Genomic DNA, 25,719 nt, shown 5'->3' with positions numbered 1-25,719 from the left:
GGAGAGAGAAATATAAAAGTCAACTTAATCGATTGTATTTGATAAACGTACCATTAAATTGAAAATAGAAAATAAGTTGTTCACAAAAGATTGATCTACATGGTATACTTCTAATTAAAGATATACTATATTTGACAGCCTAATCATAGCATTTACTAAAAATATAGATTACATAGCCAGTATTTCTTAAAGAACCAATGATTCGTGATATATACTAAATAAAATCGATTGAAAGTTAAATTCAGAAAACTGGGTTACGTTATGCCATTTCCTCCAGGGTTACTATTTTTTGTCGATTCGTATAAATTGTAAAAAATTATTTATAAGAAAATGTCATCAATCGAAATGTAAAAAATGTCAAATAAAAATAATATAGGTTTTAAAATGTGTTCGTCATGAACTATATTCACGTACAGACATATTATCTAAGCCAATATTTGCCCATTAACGGTTAAGACTGAAGGCTTATGTAACCTGACCACTTGATGTCCATATTTATCGTCATTCGAGGGTAACTTTTCATTCATGGCACACTCATTCCTGCTGGAAATTGTTACATCGAACCCTGTCCTTCATATTAGTCATACGTAAAGAAAGATACTTTGCTACTTATCCGCCTTTGTTTCAAAGAGCGTGCTGCATACTCTAGGCACAAATAGAGAGTTGTTAATTTGTGCATGTGTACCCCTGTGACCTACACACAATCTAGACTACATTCTACCTGCCTAGCTGTCAATCTGCTGTAATTACCATTTGTTCGATGCATGATGAGGAAGTTTTTAAAATATTGTGTTTATTTGTAAATTAGTTGTCAATGTTAATGTTACAGTAAAACTATAATGAGAAAAGGTCGTGATTCCATCTTTTGATATCTATCTCATCGACTTCAAGAACATTTTCTTGACTATGAAAAAGGAAACCCATTTTTATGATTGTATGTGCACCACATGACGGAGCATGCATATGACAATGAATATTTTGCATATGATTACAAATGTGCATGAATAATGCATGAGATTCATTTGCATATTGAATAACTTTATTTAATTGCAAGCTATTAGTTTTGGGGTGAAAACAAATTGGAGGAAACAGGATTTTTTTTTTGCCTTCTTGAGCATTACTATAATATTAATGAACAAAAACATTTTTTTCAGTATAAGTATGTACGATATAATAATAAATATCAGCATTATTTCCTTTATGTTTTTTATTTAAATTTTAATTATTAGAAAAGGTATTTTAAATACTTATTTACAGTAGTAATATTGTATGCAAGTTGTATGTGAATAAAATACATTTATAGTATGTTCTTATTACATTTTGTCAGTAAAATCATGTCAGGTTTACACACTTAAATGTGTTTACTCCTCTGCTAATACATTAGTCGTACGTCAATCATTGAAATATATATTGCAAAATGCTGTGCGTTCTGAATGCTAATATAGAACCCGCTTCTTACATTCACTTCAATCACATCACAGCAAATTTACCCAATTCGTTCTCACAGATCATTTTTCCCTCATTGTGATTCCTATGTCGTTTTGCCGATGATAATGCTATCTGGAACCCATTTATTTGATCGTCTAAGTGTTTATTAAGTAGACGTCAGCTCGCCGTGGTCTTTATCATTCTGTCGTGATTATATCATCTTTAATTCAACTGCTGTAACTCGTTTGTGAATATAGAATTACAAAGAAGAGCTATTTATTTAAAGTGTTTTAGATACATCAAGTGAGAATAACTAAATTTTCATTAGACTAAAACAGGTATCTATTTTATTGTAGATTAACACAATAAATATTGTGTTTTTTATGTTTAATGTTTTTAATTTAAATATATCATGTAAGTTTAACTATGAAATAATGATTTAGCTGATGAATTATGTTTTCTTATAAGTTATACATATTAAAGTTGAGTGGCCGAGCAGTGAAAGCATGGGAACCGCAAACCATATAGTAGCAATACAATCCCTTGAGAATAGTTCTGGTGGTAGAACAAGTCTTCTCGGATAAGGAGGTTCAGTTTACACATCTGGCCTATGTGTACCCAGTGTATTTTTCGGAAGACAGAGGTACACCCCAGTGTACTGGTCCATATCATATTCACTGCACTGTGGCTGCCTTATATGTCCGCTGGGGGCTTAATCCGAATTGTCTCAACTGAGGATGAATATTAAACAAGAAAAACAATACACCATATTTTAAAAATAATATTATATTCTATTCTTAAACTAGCACTCAAAATAGTATGGTTGATGTGTTACACAAATTCTTCTATAATTCTAGAGAATAAATGAGACAAAAACTAAATTTATCATCATCATCATCGTCATCATCTTCCTATACTGTTTAGAACCTCATAGTGACACATGGGTTGGTCACATGTCTATACTGTATAATGGTTGTTTATTGGGTATATAAATTGGCATACCCCAAAAATTAAATAAAATTATAATAAAAAAAGGATATAAATAATCATTTTAGTAAGAGTTCTGAAAAAGAAATCGGTCAAAACATTTGTCTAGCTGTAACACCTGTTTATAGTTACTATGGTAACCAGTACTTTGTCTCCACCAACATCATTATCATCCTCATGTAACTTATTTTAATTGTAGTATGCATGGATATTACTCCTGGGGGCGTACATCCAGTTGCTACACACCAGGAATACTGGCTAACTTAAGCGTTGTCTTGGAAATGCAGATAGAAGACATAGTGGCAACCGTTTTTAATTAGTACTCTATATAGACATTTCTATAGAAGTTTCTTCAACTTTATTTTCCTGCAGTTTCTTAATTCTTCTTAACTATACATAATTGAATTACAACCTTTAAAATAACAACCTCAGTTTAATAAATACTTGATTTAATAATGAGTATTATGAACACTGCCCTCTGCAAGTTATAAAGTTCACTATTATAATACATGTTTAGTAGGCCATGGAGGTATAATACCTCCATGAGTAGGCCTACTAGACTATAGTAGATTAATTTCATGCATGATGAATGAATTTCTTAACTTGGTAGAAACATTTGTTTTATGCTCTGTTTAACCATGAAGTCAAAACTATTTTTGTTTGATTTTTATCAAATATCCTTGGTAGTGTTTGATGAAACAGAACAACAAAAGTTTTTTCAAATTGTAGCATTGGCCACACAGAATTTTCTACATTATTCCTTCAGTTACAATTATGCGTATGTAACTCTAAATTAACTTCAAATCTCTAAATTATGTAGTTGTAAAAATATTTAGGAGAATTTTACCCATTATTTGAACTTTTTTCTCTTAGTATGTCAAATGTATTCAAATGGAACATTTAAGTCTTTGTTGCTATGGCAATAGGAAATTAATCACAGTAAACTAGTTGTGAGTGGCTTATAATGGCCTCTTTAAATTGAACGTTAGTTTTGTACAATTTCAAATATAAACGATAATGAGTAATATGAGGAAAATAATAGTTCATATCATAATTAAATCATAGAGATATAATTCATTATTTGATTTTTTATGATGAGAATGAATTTTAGAACCAAAACATATCAGTTGCAAAGATTTTAATCTGGTGATACAAATTAGAGATGATCTGTTTGTTCTAATTATGTCTTACATTGTCAGAATCACTCAAAGCACGTCGAGTTGGCGACTCAATTCTAGAATTAGTGTGAATATCTATAGAAGTCCTGACAATTTAACTCAGATTGGAATGTCAGTCTACCGTATTTTGAGTCAGTTTTCTTTATAAATAAAAATATAACAAGAATACAACATTTTTATAGAAAGAAAAAACTGGATTTAATTATAATTGCAGTTGGTTTCATGACAGTTTGTCTGGTATAGCATTTAGCTGTCACAGTTTATATTTTTAAAAGTCCATGTTCAAATCCTCTGTCACTCCTATGATTACATTAAACTGGCAAGTGAAATGTGGTAATAAATCAAAATAAAAAATGTACTAAAAAATCTTATGAATAAAGAATATATAATATATTTAAATATGCATCAGAAAAATATATCATAAGAGTATTGAATCAACATTTGGTCTGGTGTGTCTCAAACCCATCCTCACCAGATCACTAGCATGAAAACATTTTCACATTAGAAAAATTCAGTTTTCTTTTATTAACACCCTATTTGGGTTATTAAAATCTTATAACCCTAGCCATCAAGCAACAGATTGGTGATATGCCAGGATAGTGATCTAGAGCATTCATTTTTTTGCTACAATTCAGGAAGTACTGACATATCATTTGTGTCAGGTCAAGAAAAAGTTAGTATTTATGTGACTTGATAGTTATGATATTTGTTTTTCTCCCGTTATTGTCTACAACAATTGGTTGAAATTTATGTTAGTGCAAGTTTTCAGTATATCTATACTATTATATATATAAACACAACAGGCAAAGAACATTAATTCTAAACCGCCCGGTGATATACTGAAATTGAATTAATTAATTTGAAACGATAAAGATGAGGAAATCTGTGAGAATGAGAAAATATCGCCCCAACCGAGACTCGAACTCGGACCGCCTGCTTGATATGCAGATGTCCTAACCATTAGACCACTGGGGCTAAAAACTTTATCATATTATTTTGGTATTTTTACATTAATTTATCATACTGTACTAGTTTGAAATAGTCTACTTTTTACAAATTCCAATGCAACAATTTTGCTTTATCTGAACAGCAATTCAGATATCTGTCCATTTATTTTTCTCATTTGTAACAATTCAAATTCATCAAAAGCCATAAAATTCATATTCTCCAGAGGGAGTGACAACTGAAGATGGAAGTGTAAGTTTGTTCCTTGTAATGACCACAATCCCCATTGATTCTGCATTAAGTAGTAAGTGTTACGAATAGGAGAAAATAGAAATATTCAAACTATCCAGACTGCTACTGTCTCACCAAGGAATAACTTTGCATACGACCCAATTTCACTAATAGTTTCAATAAAAACAATTTCCAAACTATATGACATTACTTACACATTTAATGCATGATTTTACGTCGATCATTTGTCTAAAATATTTCTTGTCGAATGTTGCTGTTTTGACATAAATTGAAATGGATTTAGAACATTCATGTTATAAAATATCCAAGAGAAAGTGTTTTTTGGGAAAAAAATTATGAATTTACTATTATCACTTATTTTGACCTTCTGTGACAAAAGTAGGATACATTTTAGTAACAAGTCAACATAAGTCTTCGTTTATGTCAAAAATCTCAGATAGCTACATAATTTACAGCTTGCTACTAAATCAATGTATATTACTCTTCACATTTATAATTTTATAAAGTGTTTTTTTTTTTAATTTGTTGATACATTTTATATGTATATAATTTGGTGGTTAATCATGTCACACTTTTTAGATTAGTCAATTTTGAAATTTGAAAACTGGATTTAATTATAATTGCAGTTGGTTTCATGACAGTTTGTCTGGTATAGCATTTAGCTGTCACAGTTAATATTTTTAAAAGTCCATGTTCAAATCCTCTGTCACTCCTATGATTACATTAAACTGTATTTTGAAATTTCAGTCTTTTTTTTTATAAAAATCAAGTTCATAATAAAGGTTAAACCTCTATTCAGGTCAAGTTTTCTTTTCATTCTAATTAAAATCTAGATTTCACTAATAGATACATGAAAATGTGCATCCAATCAAATTAAATACTTAATTTTAAATGTGTTTTTTAAGTTACTAAACTAATAAACACTACACATTCTAAATATGTATTCAATGTAACATATATTGAGGTCAAACATAAACATATTTATTTGGCCATCGCCCCATCCCCATACCTAAAAATCATGAAAATGCTTTTGGATTCAAGGAAGACACTCTATTTAATGTAAATTATTTGCTGTTATTTTATTTATATATATTATACAATGTAACTTAAAATTTAAATTTGATTTTGCCATCATCAATACCTAAAACTTTTGAGATGCCTATGGATTCAAAGAAATATAAGGTACCTTAACTAACTAAATTCAATGTAAATTATATTTTCTGATTGTAAGGAATAACTTGAATGTTTATTTGACATTATGAATGATTGTAAAATGCATCAAAAATGTTATGATCATTAAATAGAAGTAATATCCGTTGATGTTATATTAAACGTTTGATGGATTTTTAGCTAAAGTCTTCTACAGCGATAAATCATTCTATATTTCTTTTTACATTAAAACTTTCTTCGTCTTTAGAATCACATGGTCGACATAACTCAACAAATTCTGAACATGTAGTACGTTTGAGAGTAATGTTCTAATGATGGTGTGGGAATTTTTCTGAAGTTGTGATAATTATTATGATGCGGTCGTGATTTATACTACGAAGTATATTCGTGCTTTCGGGCAGTGTTTGTCGCATCCCAATTAGTTTCCCAATCCAATCTGTGCCTTGTCCGTAGGGTATTCACGATTCCGTTCTATAATCCATCTGTAATCCTACTAATTCTTTTTTAATCCTATTAGAGAGTTTGTACATTTGAGCCGAGAATAAACTATTTCCGCAATTGTCTGTTTGTCATGAATTCACGAGTTCCACATTAATTATTATACATTTACACAAACATTATTGTATTCATTATATAATTATTTTCAAATTTTCCTTTATCAGGGCTGTATAGCCACCAGTAACGTTAACGATTCCAACCCTCTTTTACAACACTGTGACCCACACAGGAGATTGTTCCTTTTATTCTTAAAGATGTATTGTCCCCCAAAGTCATGAAAAATAAAGATTTTTAAAATCGGACTTTGAATAGGCCATTTTGCAGTTTTAATGAAGTTGTTCACTTCCATAAGAAAAAAAACGTGGAAAAAAAATTATTTCACCTATAAAAAGACAAAATAAACAGTTAAATTACCCAAAAACTCATTGTCTTCAATTTGACCATTTTTTGCTTTAAATTACATTTTTCTCAGGTAAATAAATTTTTTTCAGACCCAATTTTTTGTGAGAGTGAATAACTACTATGTGACATTAAAATAACATATTCAACAAAAAAATTGAAAAAATTATTTTGTTAGGGGGAACAATATATCTTTAAGGCTACGACACTGTTTACATTATTTCTAACCAATACATGAATTAAAATAAATACAATTTTTTCTAAAATAATTATTAAGTCCCACATTTATTATGTTATCCAGACTTTTTTTTCTATAAATGACTTGTGTAAATTTTAATTATCATACTGCACTGTAAGCTAAATTTTAATTTTGTTATATGCCAGTTTTAATTTTTACAAAATGTTTTTATTTTAATATTTTGTTTACATCATTTAACCTTTTTTAATTGCTTAAATTAAAGTTTATTATTAGCATTTATTATTAAGTATTAGCATTGTAAGAAACACAATTTTTTATTAATTGAAGAATTTTGTAGACAGAATTTAAAAAGCATGAATGAATTACTTTAGAAGAGCTGCGAACTGAACTCTTTAATATGTAAAACAAAAATATACAAAGAAAATAAAAACAATAATATGTTACTAAGAAAAGCTAAAATTTGAATATGAACTAAAATAACATAAGTGATAATCTATTAAAAACATCAATAGTCATTGTATCATTCTCCGAACAATCTCTTTGTTATCAGATATAATATGTCCTTATTGTTAATTGAACTTTTATCGTAAATTACCGACAATTAGCAGGTAAACCGTGTGGCGCTATCATAAATTAATACAAATCTCAGTGAGTTCAGTCGTCTTTGTTTTCAGCTATTGTTCTTCAAGTCTGTCTACCCCTTCCTCATATCTTTATATATTTATATCTCCCTACGGATTTTCCTCACACTTGCTTTATGTATTTCCGTAACTTTATTTTCCAGTTTTAAGCACTACTTTGTCTTTGATTTATGTCTGAATTTTCACCTTTTTCACTCAATGCAAGTTTTATGAGAGTTTTGTGGTTTGGCCATAAACTGAATTGTATATGGATTTCCATTTTCAAGTGAATTTTTGCTAGGTTGATGTGTTTGGATAACCAACCGTCGTAATTATTATTTTTTTTTTCCATTTTTGGCCTTTTGAAATTTATTATATTGAACTGTGTGGCTATACAACATAGCTTTATATCATAATTGTGCCCTACTTTTAATAAAAAAAATGTAAAAATATTATCAAAATATGATAGCAAATTATTTTTTGATAATATAATACTGCTATACTGATATTTAATTCCAGTTTAATAATATAACTTTGAATCTTCTGAAATTATATTTTCCCAATTGTCAATAAATTGTAACTGTAACCATTCATTTAATATTGCAACATCATTTTAGAATTAAACATAAGTTTTTCATGAAATTGAATAAATTACTGAACTAAATAAATTTTACAATATATTTTTTAAAAAAGAAGATTATTTAATTTAATTAATATCGATATTCAATTAACAGACAGGCATTATAAAATGGTTTTAATCTTAAAAGGCCTATATGCTAAAAGGGTAGGCTCCAGGGGTTTGAACAAGTTTTTCAAACTTTTGACTCAATCTATAATAGTCTTGGACGATTGGACACACTAGCATTGTTATTGATGATTGTAAACTTTAACAAAAATAGAAGTAGCATAATATACTATACATTGAATGCATCATATATTTTAGTTATGTACTTGAGTTACTGAAAACATACTATTAATAAAGAAATTTGGTATATGTGGCATTTAAAACAATAATTGAAAAATAACAAATACATATTTGAATTGCTTTTCTGAAGATGAAAGACATGATCAGAATTCTAAATGATCTTGTAAATTCTATTATATATATAATAATAGTAGTTACATTTTTATGGTTTCTGTTCTTAAATTGTATATTTGTGTTGAAGATAATAATTTATAGTAATTGGAAATGAAATAAAATAACATAAACTCAATTGAATTTTCATCAAAGTAGAGCAGTATTAGCTTATAAAGTCGGAATCATGTTTTGAAGTACGTGGGTTTGTACAGCGTTGGCGCACAAAGTATTTTGAGTCAGTTTCATTTAAGGCGTATTTATTAAATCCAAAAGAATGGTTTTCTTTAAAACCAATTTTAGTTTTTTCTTTTTGAAATGGGTTTATCTCTTTCTTTGTTCATCAGTTTTGATTGGTTATTGTAAATGATGATACCATTCTTTCAAAATACAGTTTTTAAACCATATTCTATAGATATTTTCGTTTCAGTCTGGCCTGTTTTTTGGCCTTGTATACATCATTATCTAATTCTTATTATTAATTTAATTGTTTGCATATACTGTATATTATTTATAAATGAGAAAAATTATAGTTCTTATGAATTCTGTCGCATTCAATTTTGATTTTCTTGCATAAACATTTTTATTTAAATAGAAGAAAAAAAATACCAAAAAAAACCATTTTAAAATAAACATGATGTTTTCACATTTTGTAGAGAAGTGAAAACAAGAATTTATTGATTACCTGCAAATTACCTTAAATAACCAATTTCACAAGTTGTGGAGATTTGTAAAATTCAGTAATAACAAACAAATTATGCCACACACAAAACGCTGTCACGTATACATTAAAGGGATCGATATGAAACTGAATGACTTTGGAGTTAACAGTTGTTTCTGACAACATTTAGATTATAATACCACCGGCATACACAGGCCTATTTTTCAATTTATCAATAATATATTACAGTACATATTCTTGATAAAATACAAAATCCTAGGGGACACTTTTGGAAACTAATAATGTGTCCCCTTAAAAGCGATGGACCCCATTGGAAATAAATTGACTTGTCGATTTATGGGTCGTCCTTGCATCCATTCACTTTGGTTTTATTCAATTTTAATATTCCAATTTTTTTTTTCTTTGGATAAATAAAAATAAATAAATAAAAAAAAAATAGGAGTTGCAATAGTATTGATATATATTGCTCATCATTCATTTCACTTGAAAGTGTCCCCTTAATTAAAATGTCCATGATTATCCTAAAGAAAAGGTTCAACCCACTGAAATTGTCTAAAAGACTGAAATAAATTATAACCAAAGATTAAAAAAAAGAATGTTCTGTTTTCTAGGTTAAATTCTTTTATAAATATGTTTTCTTTAAGATATTTCATAAATGTGTATTGCATTATGATTAAAGTGGCTAAAATGATATTAATTTTAGAAAATAAATTACTTTATTTAAGTCATGGAAAAAAAATATCCATATTAGAAATTGAAAATGCCAGTTGGCGACATGGTGGCTAATATGCCGTATGCTGTGATGTGAAAGAATGCAACAACGAAATCAAAAGAAAATATATGCAATTCAAAAACTGTCATTGTTGGCTGTTCACAATGTTCTAAAAACAGTAAAAGGAGCTTTACAGTAGCAAAAAAAAAAACCCAAAAAACATGGTGTTACTTATTCTTTATTCTTAAATCTTCAATTCATTTATTAATGGCAGCAAATTTAAATATAGAACAATATACAATTAAGAAGTTATTATTAATATATAAAAGACTATAATACTGTAATTTAAAATTCAGAAATTATGTAAAAAGTAAAAATAAATTTGGAATTCAATATTGAGTCAGATGAATTTACTGATGATATTAAAGAAATTTAAAAAAAACATTTGAATGCCAATTAAAAATCTTTAATCATTCCATTCAATCCAACATTAAGTTTTAGTTGGGAAGGAAATTGCGATGGTCAGTAATTTGTGTAGTGCCATGACATAGATTCCAAAATTCCACTTTAACTAGTGCCATGAAAGTTTTGCTAAAAGTTTTGTTGAAATTAAAATTTCCTGTGATGTTTGTAATTTCGCGAGTAGCTGTTGTGTTTTTTAAAATGGAATAGTAAAAAAAATGGAAAAAGGAATAGTATATTATTTGTAGCCTTTACAAACTTATATTGGTAGGTTTAGCAAGATAAGTAAAACACATTCACATGTTCAATGCAAAGTTATCAATATGAAAGCTGGTTCATGTACATTTGCAGTCTTCTGCACCTGATAAACACAACATCATAAATATTATGAGGTCATCTGTACGAATAGCGTTTTATATGAAACATGCAGTAGTATGTAGGCCTGTGTTAATGTTATTCTGTGACTGATACTAATTTCACACAATGCTGGTCTAGACCTTTGTGTCGTCCTCCATCTATGAGCTGTCAAAACATGGTAGCCAAACATTAAATCAACACTAATTCATATTTGCAATTCTCTTGTAACCTTGAATTAAATCGGAGCATGCTCATTGGCCGTAACACTTACCATGTGTGCAGCCTTTTGGGAATGGGCAAGTTATGTCCCGAGTTCACATTTTGCGACAGTACATATGCAGATATGGTGAAATTGCAAAATGAAGCGTGACCCTTCTAAATCACATAGAATGTAGTACAATGACATACACATAGACATAGACTTTATTATCTCCAAAACAGAAAAAATTACAGGAGCTTGCAAAACCACAAGATTCATATAAAAATATAAAAAGAACAGAATAAAAATCAACCTCACCCCTCAAGTTACCTTTTATAATCTTCATTAAAGAAAAGAATACTCTACAGTGTGTGAATACAAACGAATCATGATGAATGTTGTTTCATGTTATAGATGATGATTTCTCCTAACATTGTATTTTTCTAAATGTAGGTCATGCTTCGGATTTATTGTTTTGTTTTATAAACAATGAAAGTAATAAAAAGCAAATTCATAAGTTTTGTTATGTACTTAATTTGTTTTAGTATGTGTTACTACGCAAATGCTAATAGCATTTTGGAAAATATCATCTCAATTACAAATATTTTATGAATATATATCTGTATATTGTGAAGTACATTTTTTTCCTATCTACCTAATCTGGAATAGTTACATGCAAATCCATTCTATTGAATTTAAATTGTTGAATTATTTTAAGAAAGATTTTAAACCAGCATTTCTGATTCACTTTAAAGAAATAAAGGAAAAACACTTTTTAAAATCCATTTTTGTGTAAAACCAAAGTCTCAAAACGAATTTTAGGAATACATACATACACCTTTTGCTGTTGTGGATTGTTCCATTAACAACTAAACATGTTTCGAGAAACTATTCTCATCATCAGAACAGAAAACAACGCCTAGAGTACTTATATACCAATATATATATATATATATATCCACTTAGTCATGATTTAAATACAATGACTTTTACATCTTTGCTTTTCTTTCTGTTTTTCCATATACATTTTGTTAAGCTCTTTAAAAAACCATTGAATGCAATTTCAACATTTTTAGGTAAAATAATCTTATATTCATATTAGGATTAATATGTAGGCCTACTATAATTTCTTGTCACATTCAAAGCGCCCTCTATTTATAGCTGAAATTGATAAAATTAGTAATTTATCAGTTGCGACTACTCCACCTATCAAGATCCTATTCTGGTAAACAGGTGACTCGAATGTGAACCTTACCGTGTCGTGATTTTTATTGGGAGGTTATTTATGTCGAGCCCGTAGTTAGCGCTAGGTCCTACTTTCTCTGACTAATACAAAATGTGTTCTAGCACGCTAGTTATTATATATGATATATGTTTCACATCTGTTTTTTGACGTTGTTCATAAACGCATTAGGTTATTTCATTGAAGGTGATGCAAATCAAATGCAAGTCAAAGTGAAATCAGTACACATTTCACATATGACATATTTTTTGCCATTTATTGGGAAATGATTGAATCAAGTGTTCTAATTGGTTAATAACTGCTGTAGTTATTAAGCAATTCAATTTAGACAATTCTTCAATTTTACCTTTGACAAATTGGATTTTTCGAAAAATACACAATTATGGAATAATAATTCAATTTTTTTTTTACTATTCCTGTACTATTATTGATTTTGACAGTTTACCTTAAGTTCAAAACATCAATATACACATGTGTAAATACAAGAAAGTAACTGGCCCGTTAAATAGTAATAGTTCACTTGGTATAAACTGGCTCACATTACAACATATGCTATTACATTGTCAACATACTGGTCAAAATGTCATAATTTACTTCGTTAAAAATATTCCCATTGAGCAGGGCAGATAAAACAGACCGCAATGTGAGTTCCACACAATTACCTTCACTGAATTATTCCTGCCGTCTTGGGACATATTCCTTTCAATTTTTCACTGCTTTGGAGGTTTTTCATGCAGCAATGCTTTATATTTAAGCCTGTGTTTATTGTTAAAGTAACTTATGATTGAAACTTGTTTACATTTAACTTCATATCAATGAATGTATAATACTTGTCCCACTGGGATATTTACTGTTTTTAAGTACTTTATGATAATAACAGATTCTGGCCCTTTTTCTATTTTTGATTGGTTTTCATACAGATAAATAATTTCGCCATTTTTATAAATGTTTAAAATGGAAAGAGTTGTAAATTTATCAGATTAAATGTGATTTAACAGTATTTGTTTACCATTTAAAGTACTTTATAAAAGTAACAGATATCCACGTTTTATGTGTTGATAAATGTTTAAAATGGAAAATGTTGAAAATGATCAGATTAATAGATGTTTTGATGTAATATTTTAATGCTTTTGTTGTGAATGAACTAGTAGTATCAAATATCATATTTGTTTATAGATAATTCTACTTTAACATACATAAACACATTGGTTTTTTTATAATTATTAGTAATTTTTGTTTTTGTCCAAAAATCTTAACATCAAGGTATTGTTTTTAAATTCAGAAGTATGTAGTTTTATATAAGTGCGTTCATTGTCTATAACTCCATATCAAGATTGTAAACATTCTGTTTATCAATTTTTAAAGTGTGAATTTCGCACCTCTTTCAAATCGTTATTATCCACAAAGGTGTAGACAACTGCCCCCTAGTGTCCACTAACGTTTCATATCCATCTGTCTGTGTGAATGTTCGTAGTCTATCTACAGTTACTCGCTTTTTATCACCTCTCACATTTATGGCTAGTAAGAAAAACAGATTCGTAGCCACTGGCACTTTTGACTACAAAAACAACATAATGTTAAAGAATGTTTGTACATAGCTCGGGTACGTAGAATGAAGCTCGTAAAGCGAGTAAATTATGCTATGAATGGAGAGAAAACTTATAAGTACTTCACGGTACGAAAAACTATTTAAAATTCTCCATTTAACCAGAGTAAAATGTCCAATCTTTTACACATTTCAGTTGAAACTTTCCATTTATATAAATCCTTTTTAAGTTTATCTGGTTGTTATGACGGGTGCTGACCGTACGCGTACAGCAATTTTCTCGCAGGTCATAGCAATCAAGCAAGTAATCACAAGAGAATAGATGAAGAATATTACATGTACATTTTTATGTGTGTTTTATGACTATTTCAAGATAGTAATTTTGACTCTGTTATGGACGTTTTCATTTTATTCGACATTCTCTGATTATCTACTTTGTATATACTTCATCGATATTACTGGACATTTAGATCATGTTATGTGGGTCGGTTGGAAACCTGAAAGCTATAGCAGAATGTAATTAAGAAACACTTCAAAATATGCAACAAAAATCCTAAAGATATCAAGCCTGAAATGTTTTTTCTTACTCTTGTTCTAGAATGGAAAAAAAGTAATAACTGTATTTAACATTTCAACTTCTCTCCATATCTATAAAGTTAGCAAAATATATCTTGTAACTAAAAACGATGATGTATCTTTAAATAGAACTTAAAGAATTTATCTTTGATGAAAAGGGAGATGAAATTTACCCTCTCATAAATATGCAGCTGTTATGTTTTTGTTCATGCAGATCCAAAAATGAATAGACACACATGAACTAAAAAATACAAATCATATTTTAACATGTTGTAAAATGCTTTAGTTGTGTGTGGTGGATATAGCTAATGTTCTCACAGTGTATTTGTTCCATTGTGGCCAGTGCCATTTCTGTATTCAGCTATTTTTGTGTTTCTGGAGATATAAAAACTATCCTACAATAATTTTGACCAATTATACATATTGGCCTGCATAAGTTTATAAAGATGAACTTGTTTTTTTATTTTTTATATATTATTTTATTTACCATACCATCCATTGAGGATAAATAGTTTGTTTTAAAATGCAATGATGGCATTAAACAAGATTTAACACCTGAGCCACAGCACAACTCTGAAATTATATGGTGAGGAGAGGGTTGAGAGATTAGATAGGCAGAAATTGTTTAAGTATACCCAAAGGAACAAGCAACTTCATCAAAACTACAAGTATATAGTACTTTGTTACTTGGGAAAATAGAATATATAATACTTAATACTTTGTTTGTTGCTATGATAGCGTCCACAATTGTTATGATATCGTCCTGAATGTTTGTTTGTTAATAGGTATATACTTACAGAACAATCATGCCTATTGATTTTTTTTTAATCTATCAATTACAATAATATTCTTTTTTAAGTATTTTATATTATTTTTATATTTTATGTATATTATATTTTTATATAGATATACAAACATTTAATATTTTTTGTTTCCACAGATCCAAATCATATTGAATATTTACACTGTGAGTTTACTTTATTACAACATCAGCATACAACATATAATTCAGTGTTTCTTAATTTCATTAAAAAAATAAATTTGCTTCATTTATTTCATATCATATCTATTTAAATCATTTACAGCATTTTATTTTAGAATAGTTACGCAGAGTTTTTGCTTTTCATCTATATTCATAACATTATAATTAAACTTATCACATACTTCTAATATTACTAATTGTTTATATAAATACATATATTTAATATTAAATAATATTATAATGTAATAAAATATATAACTATATATAAAATTAAAACAAATTGTTTGTACATCCTTTAATGGCAGACTTCTGTCGTAAACGACAATGTCAATTAGTCTTACATTCATCTTAATGATGACTAAGCCAGGACTGTTTAAAGCACCTTTGGCTGGTCCCAACATTGACCAAGGGCTTCTCTCGTCGATTGCCCACCTTAACCAAAGGAGAGGCATAAGCCAATACGTCTAAGGCAGATACTAGATGCAGGGGCTGCCATAAGAGTCAGCAGTGCTGATTTCAAATGCCTAATGGGACCCTAACTCCATATACAGCACCCGGGAATTCCCAGATGGTCTCCCATCCAAGCTCTAACCGGGCCGAACGTTGTTTGAACTTCGGTGATCTGACGAGAACCGGTATTTCAACGTGGTAAAGCCGTACATCCAGTGCACGGTTCTGGTACGGCAAAATATAATATTTGATTTGGTTGCCTTTTTCTGACAAAAAATAACTCCTTCCTAAAAGGAATTATTACCGAGTTGAAGTTGAAGCTCTATTGAATAAATAAAATGTATTAATGTGATAATTAATAAATACTAATATAAATATTAATTGCATTGGAATGAATATGGAAATGTGGTATTCTGTAAGGATTTCTTATTACTCATCATATATTCTTAATATTATCACTATCACCACTATTGCCACCACAACCAATAAACTTACTTTTATCATCATTGTTACCACAACCATTACCATCATCACCATCTTGTCAACTAAATTAATACCATCATTACATCATCATTGGCGCCTCAACCAATACTATCACTTCTATATTATGCATCATTGGCGTCTCAACCAATACTATCACTACCATCATCATCATTGGCGCCTCAATAAATACCATCACTACCATCATCATCATTGGCACCTCAATCAATACCATCATCATCATTGGCACCCCAATAAATACCATCACTACCTTCATCATCATTGCACCTCAATCAATACCATCACGACCATCATCATCATTGGCGCCTCAATAAATACCATCACTACCTTCATCATCATTGGCACCTCAATCAATACCATCACTACCATCATCATCATTGGCACCTCAATCAATAACATCACTACCATCATCATCATTGGAGCCTCAATAAATACCATCACCATCATCACCATTGGCACCTCAATCAATACCATCACCATCATCATCATTGGAGCCTCAATCAATACCATCACCATCATCATCATTGGAGCCTCAATAAATACCATCACCATCATCATCATTGGCACCTCAATAAATACCATGATCATTATTGACACCTCAACCATAAAACCATCAATACCATCGTCACCATTGCTACCACAATCAATATGACCACTACAAATTGTCATCATTTCCACCACAATCAATAACATGACTATAATCATTGCTACCACAACCAATACCATCATTCATAACCATTGTCACCGCAACCAAATTCTATACCAACAGGCAAATACTGGTCATTGCTTCTATGTTTCTGTTACCATAACATTTTATAAAAGCTGTTAATTCATTTATCATTTATTTTCATTTTCCATGTTTGTTTACTTGATATATAATTTTTTCTTAATTACTGTATTATTTTTTTTTTCATTATCTATACTTTCATTCAAACGTTATTTTTACTATTTTATTATTACTTTTTTTTCTTTTATAAATTCAAAAACAGTAATGGATATTTTTGGTGCTAGAAGATTTTATTCCACATTTTCTTTTTATTTCACGACCATGCCCGTTTTAAAAATCGCATTCTCCTCATTATCTTTACAGTGCCGTCTCCAGTCAGAGGGATAATAGCAAGGAAAATTACCTCAACGTCCGTAAAACTGGAATGGGAAGTGCCTGAGTTTCCCAATGGAGAAATTATAAGTTATCAGATCCGTTACTATCGGCAAGACCAACCACTAACAGACGGCAAGTATCTGACGCACACTCCAACTTTCGGAGACATTCAGGAAAAACTGATTGAAAATCTCCAACTTCTCAATCATAAATATATATTTCAGGTAAATATTTTTTCACACCATATGTCCACATTTTTAAAATTATCTTTTAATTATATAGGTTGCATTTCAAAGTCCCTAGTTAGTTTGTTTGTATGAAACTCAGAACACGTTTGACAAAATATATTTTTTTTATCTTTGTCATTTGATTGGTTATTTTGTATCACCTGTTCTCTATAGTTCTATTGCATGGTAAACGTTCTCTTTGATGGTTGTATTAAATGGTTTTGTACAATTTTTTTTAAACATACATTTTTTTAAAGGCTGAATGTAGTTGTAGTAGGTCATTTTAATGTGTATGAATGTGTTGCTTGAATATCAGATGTGTATATCATACAAACAGCAAAAATATTTGTGTAGTCAATATTTTATTTACAAACAATATGTGTTGGGGAGAAAGAAAGATCTATTAAATAGCAGAAGATTTAACTAAATGTTTGGCTTTGCCTACTAAACTGATTTATACACTCTTCATAATGCTCATGTGTTGCTAGACTAGTTGTGAAGGTTTGCATGGCGAATAAACACGATTAAAAGTAAGGTTTACCGTAAACTATGTTTCGGTTGTTATGAAACACATGGTGTAAAGCCTGAAGCTCTTTCTACACTATCAAAAAAATGTGATGTGCCATGGTAGTGATATGCTTAAATATGGCAGTGATATGACATTATCATGTCCATATATGGGCACATCACATTTTTTTGTCACATAAAGTTTGATAGTGTAGACAGAGAGTTTAACTTACTCTACAACTGGTTGAATTAGATTGCTATCTGGCGGTGGCAGAAATAAAACAACTGCAAGAATTGCTTCAATAGCAAATGTACCACATCAACATTAATTCAATACAAATTAAAGGTGCTTGTTTAGTGGTCTCCACTAGAACCTATGAAAATGACAGTATGAATAATTCATCGCTTATGTCAAATTACTTAGGTTTGCGCTTATGCCCTTGCGTTTCATCTGAGTGGAAACGAAGTTTTAGTTTGCAAACATTCTAATTATGTTTTCTAATCATTTTGTTAAGGTTCGAGCTCAAACCAAGTCAGGATTTGGAGCGTATAGCCATCCAACATCAGCATCATCAACAAGTAAGATTTTTATCTTAAAACAACTTTCTATTGAGAATAATTCTCACTTATATTAAAAGAACAGGTTTTGGAAACTCCAGACTAGAACAAATATTGCTTGTAACAATACCAAATTTATACATCATTCAGGATACAAAAATATAAAATAACCAACCAGCTATTACTATACATACAACTTATTTGATAGTATAACTCTGGCTACAGCAGATATTTCAGCTTGTTCCCAATTTCATGGCAGAATAGCATTATACATAGCTGCTGCATGGCATGGCAATTACAACTCGCTCTTGAGTTCTGGGGGTAGAACAATTAAGTCTTCTCAAATACGGACTTCAGTCTAGCATACACCTTAGACTGTCATGTATAGAAAATAGGCACCTATACAGATATATATATGGCTTCCATAAGCCTCAACAACCCTTTCAAAAGTGTTAAAATCTAATCCGTCTGTGAGAGCATTTAGTGCATTTTTGAATACTTTTATTATATACATTTTCAAATTGTATTTTTTTTTACTATTCCTAAATTTCTTTTTATAGAAATTAATACCTTTTCAAATAAACAGGATGTTACCTTCTTATACTCTTAAACATATATCAAAACTTGTGACTATAAATTACATAGAATTCATCTTAAATCAAACAGTAAAGATACAAGTCTAATACCAGACTTTTCAAAGTTTTAAATAACATCGTTAACCAAATTCTGTTAAATCTTTTAGTTATCGTAATTCGACCACAGTCCAATATTCAAACGCGACCTATTTCTATCAATCTTACAGTAAGGCCTGTTCTAAAGAGATTTCTTTTTTTCACAACAAGATCAAATCGAGATCTACACTGTAATTCTGTTCTGATTTCTGTGCCGCATTTTTTTTTCGCGCCGCGGCTGTTGAAAACTTGACAAATGTAATAACACTATATTGAATTTATCTTAAGGCTGTTAGGCTTTAATCAGCTTATAGTCTGAATGTCATTGTCCCTGATTTCACAAAGATATATATATATAATAATAATCTACTGTATTGTTTAACTAGAGAAGTACTAGAATAGTGCCAATAGATGGCGCTATTGAAAAAAATATCATTCTGAACTTGTAAAGTAAGAAAAATGTACACATGTACAGTGCAAAGTTATTTTTACGCACTTTTTTTCTTCATCATTGTTAAATACAGTCAAACTTGATCTGCTCAGTGATACAGTAGGTACAATCCAATAATGTTTAGACTCAGATATTCAGAGGCCCGCTTTGCAGTATTGGAGTTAATGTCACATTGTAGCAAAGAGAGGGAGTAAATATGATTTGGATCAGTTTACTTTCATGTTTCATGCACGCTTAACTCAACTATTTTCATTTTAAGATGGAAATGAAGGTTTTAATGAATTAAGCTCTTATGTTCTGACAATTATTGAAAAAAATGTTTAGTTGGATGCTTGTTTCCTTAAAGACCCATTCCCTACAATTGTTGAAGTTTTTTAAAAATAATGCATATATATTACTTTAAAAACATTAAACCAGGTCATAAAATGTACGTTTTATGGTAAATTATGATAAAAAAATATAGAAACAATGCACTACCTAAGTAGCTTACGTCAAATGTCTTCTCGTGGACGGTCTTTAGGCCTAGCCTAGCTAGACTTAATTTTGTAGGTCTAGCTGGTAACGGCAGTAACGTACGGAAATCGTACACTAGGTATAGGAAAAAAGTTATCGCAATAGGACCACATGGTATTTATTTTTACATTAAATGTAGTTTTTGACCTTAAATTAGATCTAAAAAACGTAGGGAATGGGACTTTAAGGCAAAAAGGAGGAATGAGGAACAACCAGATAAAGTTTCAGAAACTCTTCTAATAATATCACTATATCTTAAAAACAAAACACAATCTAAATATTAGTACAATTGACAACCTATGTGAAACACTTGGTTGGGACAACAAAATACTTCCAACAATTAGGTTTACTGACAATATTGCATTTATAAGTGATACGTTATGAGTATAGAGGGGAAAAAAGAAATAAAAATAAAAATTAATTTTTCAAACTATGCAAGATCAAGAAAATGTATGAACACAAAAAAGAGATTTAATGGCTACTGACAACCTGTTAAATAACATTTCCTATAAATGTAAGTCAGGGTTTATATCTATTTTATAAATGATCATAAAATATATATTGACTTATATATCCTTTGGGCTTATCTTTTATTAGCCATATATATACCTATTTTTAGTAGTTGACAAAAAGTAAAATATACAGAAATTAAGTACTTTCTAGAAATAAATTGACAGATTTATGTTTGTAGACTAAAATGTTGCATTTGTGTAATCTTGTAGATGCTGATGACAATACTCCATTCGGAATGGGACCAATTGCAGCCGTGGCTGCCGGGGCAGTATTTATTCTCATGGCAATATTGGCCATTATCTACTGGTCCGTAAGAAGAAGGTTTGTATTTCTATTTTAAAATATTACAAAGAATAGATGTGCATGGTTTTAATTTTCATTTTTAGGACATAACTCTACTATTAATAATTGTTTTTTATATATTCCTAATAGCAATAAATCTGGTGGAATAATTGATTCATAATTGGCTAATATATGTATAAATGTATTTCTGTATTAATAAATACTTTAATTGATTTTAATTTTAAAATGTGTCAACAATTAAACTTATTAACTTTATGTCGATTTTTAAACATAATCTGCAAAAAATGATGTATAATTTGAATGCATAAAGGAATTCAACAAGCAAATATTACTGTAGTTATATTACTATCATTAGATTTTTATTATAGACAGTGTTACATATTACAAATTAAACCTATTACATCTAACCATGTACGCATAGTACAGTATGTCCATAGAGCTTGTCATCAACTTATTTTATTGTATTCACTCTTGTGGGAGTGGAAGGTTGTTGATGTAGATTCCTGACTCTGTTTTGAATATGTCTTAAATATAATTAATAGTACCATATCGTCGTAATAAAACTTTGCAATGGGTTGAAAAAGTAAAATTTTGAGATCGATTCCTAAACTTGCCAGTTTGTAAATTATTCATGGCAATTAGTAAAACAACTAAACCATAAAAGAAACAAACTTGTGACTTTTCTGCTTAACATTACAAAAACAGTGAATCCAGCGCAAAATGAACCACATGCAACAGCGATTTTTCAGATTGTAAAAGTACCTCAGTTAAGTTTTACTTGGCAGCAATATAGCAAAATAGTGATAGTTAACAGTTTGTCAGACATGAGTTTGTCTTGTCTTTGCCATTTTGCTTGTATTAGATAAGATAGTTTACTCTCACTGCCTCATCATTCGGATGCAATGTATAAAGCTGTAGGTCCTGTGTATATACATTACACTATTTGAAAAGACGAGGAAATGGTCTTTTCTCCCAGCAGTGTGATGATGTTACATTGCTATAACTATGAGAATTAAAATGGTATAGTGGTCACAAAAAAGTGGGACAATTCAAGGCCTCTGTCAAAAAGTGGTCAGGTTGAAATCTTAAAAAGTGTACTAGTGGCTACGGCCCTGTGTTAACTCCTGCACTGTGTCTGCCGCGAATGAAAAAGGGCTCTAAATTCGCATCTAAATTTATCAAGCCATGGTTAAAACTTTAATACTTGAGATATGGTCAAAACATTGAGTCAAGAGTCTGACCTTAACAACCAAGGAAATGCAACTGGTAAAGCAGATAAAAGAAACTAAAGAGTAGATTAGTATTACGCATTTTTCAACATATTTCTATCTTCACGCTTCAGCTATTCCAAGTTGGATGATCGTTTGTATGCTCAGATACCACTTTCTGTTCGCTATTGGTAATTGAGGATGCTCTTTATCTTAAACCCTCACATTTGATTGGTTAACGGCATGTTTATCTACTAATGCTCTGTCTACACTATCAAACTTGTTTGACAAAAAAAGTGTGATGTGGCCAAATATGGTAGTGATATGCCCAATTATGTTAGTGATATGACATGATCATCATGCCCATATATGGGCACATCACATTTTTTGTCACATACATTTTGATAGTGTAGACAGAGCATAAGCCTTGTTTTTGTTTTGTATGTTGCCATTTAAAGTATGCCATGTATTTTTTTTCATATTTCATATGTGATAATGTTCTATTTTGATTAAAACTTATTGAAATCCATTGCCTGAGTTTAAAATTCACTACTTTTATTCAGAAGACACCCTAAAATGATTTTTACTCATATTTAATATGTATGTTGAACATTGCATGATACAGGACACGGTTTTTTTTTCTAAATATATTATTTTTAATTTTAAAATTGTATATGTAATTCTTATCATATAATTTATTTTATTATTATGCATTTTTCATGTATATATATTTTTTAATTTAATTTATTAACTAATATAATGTGTGAATTTAACAAGAATTTTATTTTCATATTTAATTTATACTTTTATATATACTGCATAATTTGAAAATGAATATAGTCCCTTTCAATGTTGACCACACTCACTTGGCCTACCTTTGTTCTTTCCACTTTGCATTTGTATCTGTTTGGTTTCTTTAAACCCCCTACCTTTTAACAATTGTTTCTATAAAGTTTTAATAACCCTTGTTATAATAGAACTTGGGATATGGACTTAATTTAAATTAATTTTAAGTTGTACCTTACTGAAGATTCAAATTTTAATATTTCATATCTAATCGACTCCACTTTAATACTGTATTTAAAACTTTCCTTGAATTTTTCTTGAACTTTGCCATTTTCGTTGATAATTTATTATTTTTTATGGTGAAATAAGTCTTGCTTTCAGCGTTATTTTAAATCGCTGTAAGCAGTAAAGAACGTTGTTAAAGAAAACTGATGAAGAATTTGAATATTCTTGAGAAAATATTTATCACTCTAAATATTGAGAAGGCAAAATGCCAATTTAAGATTTCTATTATCAAAAAAATATTTTGATTGATGAAATTGTTTTAGCAGGCATGTCAACATCAAAGGGAAAATTGCGTTCCGCATCTAATTAACACATATGTGTACCAGCTCGCGCAATGTTTGATCTTGTCACCATAGTAACAGAGACTGTTGAAAAATCACAAGGGTTTCAAATTTAACATTAAAACAAAATTTTAATTCTGGTTTATACTTCTGACAGTCTCCAAGGTAATAAATGTATGATAGAATATAAATTTATATGAAATATGCTTTATGAATAATTATTTTTAAACTGAATGTTCTAATTTTGTTTTTTCCTAGGAAGGGGAAGGACCCGTTACCATCAACAGAGGGAATCATTTATTCAAACTCAAATGGTGAAGGTTAGATTATTCTCTTTAAATGATTTAGTAGTTTACATTTATTGCATGTTATTTTAAAACTAATTCTTAATTTAAGTCATTTAAGCAATGTTCAATTACAAGAATTAACTTTCTCTTAAATATATCATTGTTTATGTAAAGTTCTGTCTACACTATCAAACTCTATGTGACAAAAACATGTGATGTGTCCATATATGTGTACCAGCTGCCCATATATGGACATGATGATGTCATCACTACCATATATGGCCATCACACATGTTTGATAGTGGCATTAGAATTAACGTTACTATAATAACTGTAATTTACAAGGTTTGGGGTAACATAATTATTAGAATATATTAATGACTTATACAGTAATGTCTCTATCTGGACCACACTAAAGTGGTCTCTAAATAGAGGAACCGTTAATAAAGATTTATGTTATGTATTTTAACTTGCCATTTTCTTAATTTTAATGAAACCACAATCTTAAGATAAACTTTTAAAATACATTTTTAAATATAAACTATTTTTGTATATTTTGGTATAGTTGCCCTTCCACAACTGAGTAAGCCTCGGACGTATGTTGACCCCAGTATATATGGTGACCCTGACAGGGCATTGAAGGAGTTCACAACTGAGATAGAAGCAAATTCAATTCGCATAATTGCTGTTATTGGAGGTGGTATGTATTCTATTTTTTATATTCAAGTGTTTTGAATTTCTGGCAAATTACATCATTTATATAATGATAATTCTTGCTACAATTATTGGTGTACACAATCATCATCAGTACAAATGTCCATACTAAATGTCCTTACTATTCATATACAAACTATTAACATAAAATCCTTTTTAAACCCAATCTTAACCCATCCAAATCACCTATCCAAAAAAAAAGCGACATCTAAAGCTACAGTAACACTCTAAAAAAATTAGTACTAAAGTTTTACAAACCCTTGCTCGTTGGGGAACACTGATCATTAACCGTCAACCAGTTGATTTGGTTAAGGTAAAGCAATGTTTTAACCCATTAGTTAGTTACGTCAAACGTCATAGTGCCCTCTATTCATACAGTCATAATTCCTTAATTAATCCTTTATTTTTGGAATCTCTGTTCCTTAGAAAATAACATAATTATGTAAGTTACACATGCAATACAGACTGTAACAGTTTGATTTGGATTTTTATTCAATATTACATTTCACACCCATAATAGTGGTCATTTTTTCTGTTTTCTTCTTTTATCAATTTGCAAGTTTTTAAAATTTAAATTGATGCAAAATATTATAATTTCATAATATGTAGGTGAATTTGGTGATGTGTGTAGCGGTTTCCTTCGTCAAGCAGACAGTTCAAATCGTAAAGTTGCTGTGAAGATGTTGAAGCCTGGCGCGTCCGAGTCTGACCGACATAATTTCCTGTTAGAAGCTTCTATCATGGGACAGTTCCTTCACCCCAATGTCGTTGAACTTCTTGGCGTTGTGACAAAAAGTGAGAAGACAATACACCTGTTGTAGTGGTGTTTAAAATAAAATTGTGTTTCTTCTT

General features: G+C 29.7%; 2 protein-coding genes across 4 annotated transcripts in view; both read left to right on the top strand.

The window, feature by feature from the left end:
- Positions 1-25,719, top strand: part of LOC144834555 (uncharacterized) — a 258,410-nt gene that overhangs the window by 88,760 nt on the left and 143,931 nt on the right. The window lies entirely within an intron of this gene.
- The window catches only part of LOC144858728 (ephrin type-B receptor 1-B-like), a 141,541-nt gene that overhangs the window by 111,703 nt on the left and 4,119 nt on the right, over positions 1-25,719 (top strand). The window contains exons 6-13 of one of the 3 annotated variants that reach the window (XM_078714827.1): positions 15,469-15,495; positions 17,552-17,787; positions 18,813-18,876; positions 21,213-21,324; positions 22,649-22,705; positions 24,125-24,186; positions 24,719-24,853; positions 25,477-25,662. In XM_078714827.1, coding sequence (XP_078570953.1) covers positions 15,469-15,495; positions 17,552-17,787; positions 18,813-18,876; positions 21,213-21,324; positions 22,649-22,705; positions 24,125-24,186; positions 24,719-24,853; positions 25,477-25,662 — 879 coding nt within the window. The remainder of the gene's footprint in view (positions 1-15,468; positions 15,496-17,551; positions 17,788-18,812; positions 18,877-21,212; positions 21,325-22,648; positions 22,706-24,124; positions 24,187-24,718; positions 24,854-25,476; positions 25,663-25,719) is intronic. The other 2 variants (XM_078714826.1, XM_078714828.1) reach the window with 2 other exon arrangements.

This window comes from Antedon bifida, chromosome 2 (genome assembly GCF_963402885.1).
Source record: "Antedon bifida chromosome 2, ecAntBifi1.1, whole genome shotgun sequence".
Lineage (NCBI taxonomy): Eukaryota > Metazoa > Echinodermata > Crinoidea > Comatulida > Antedonidae > Antedon > Antedon bifida.
This window is presented reverse-complemented; position numbering and strand designations above follow the sequence as displayed.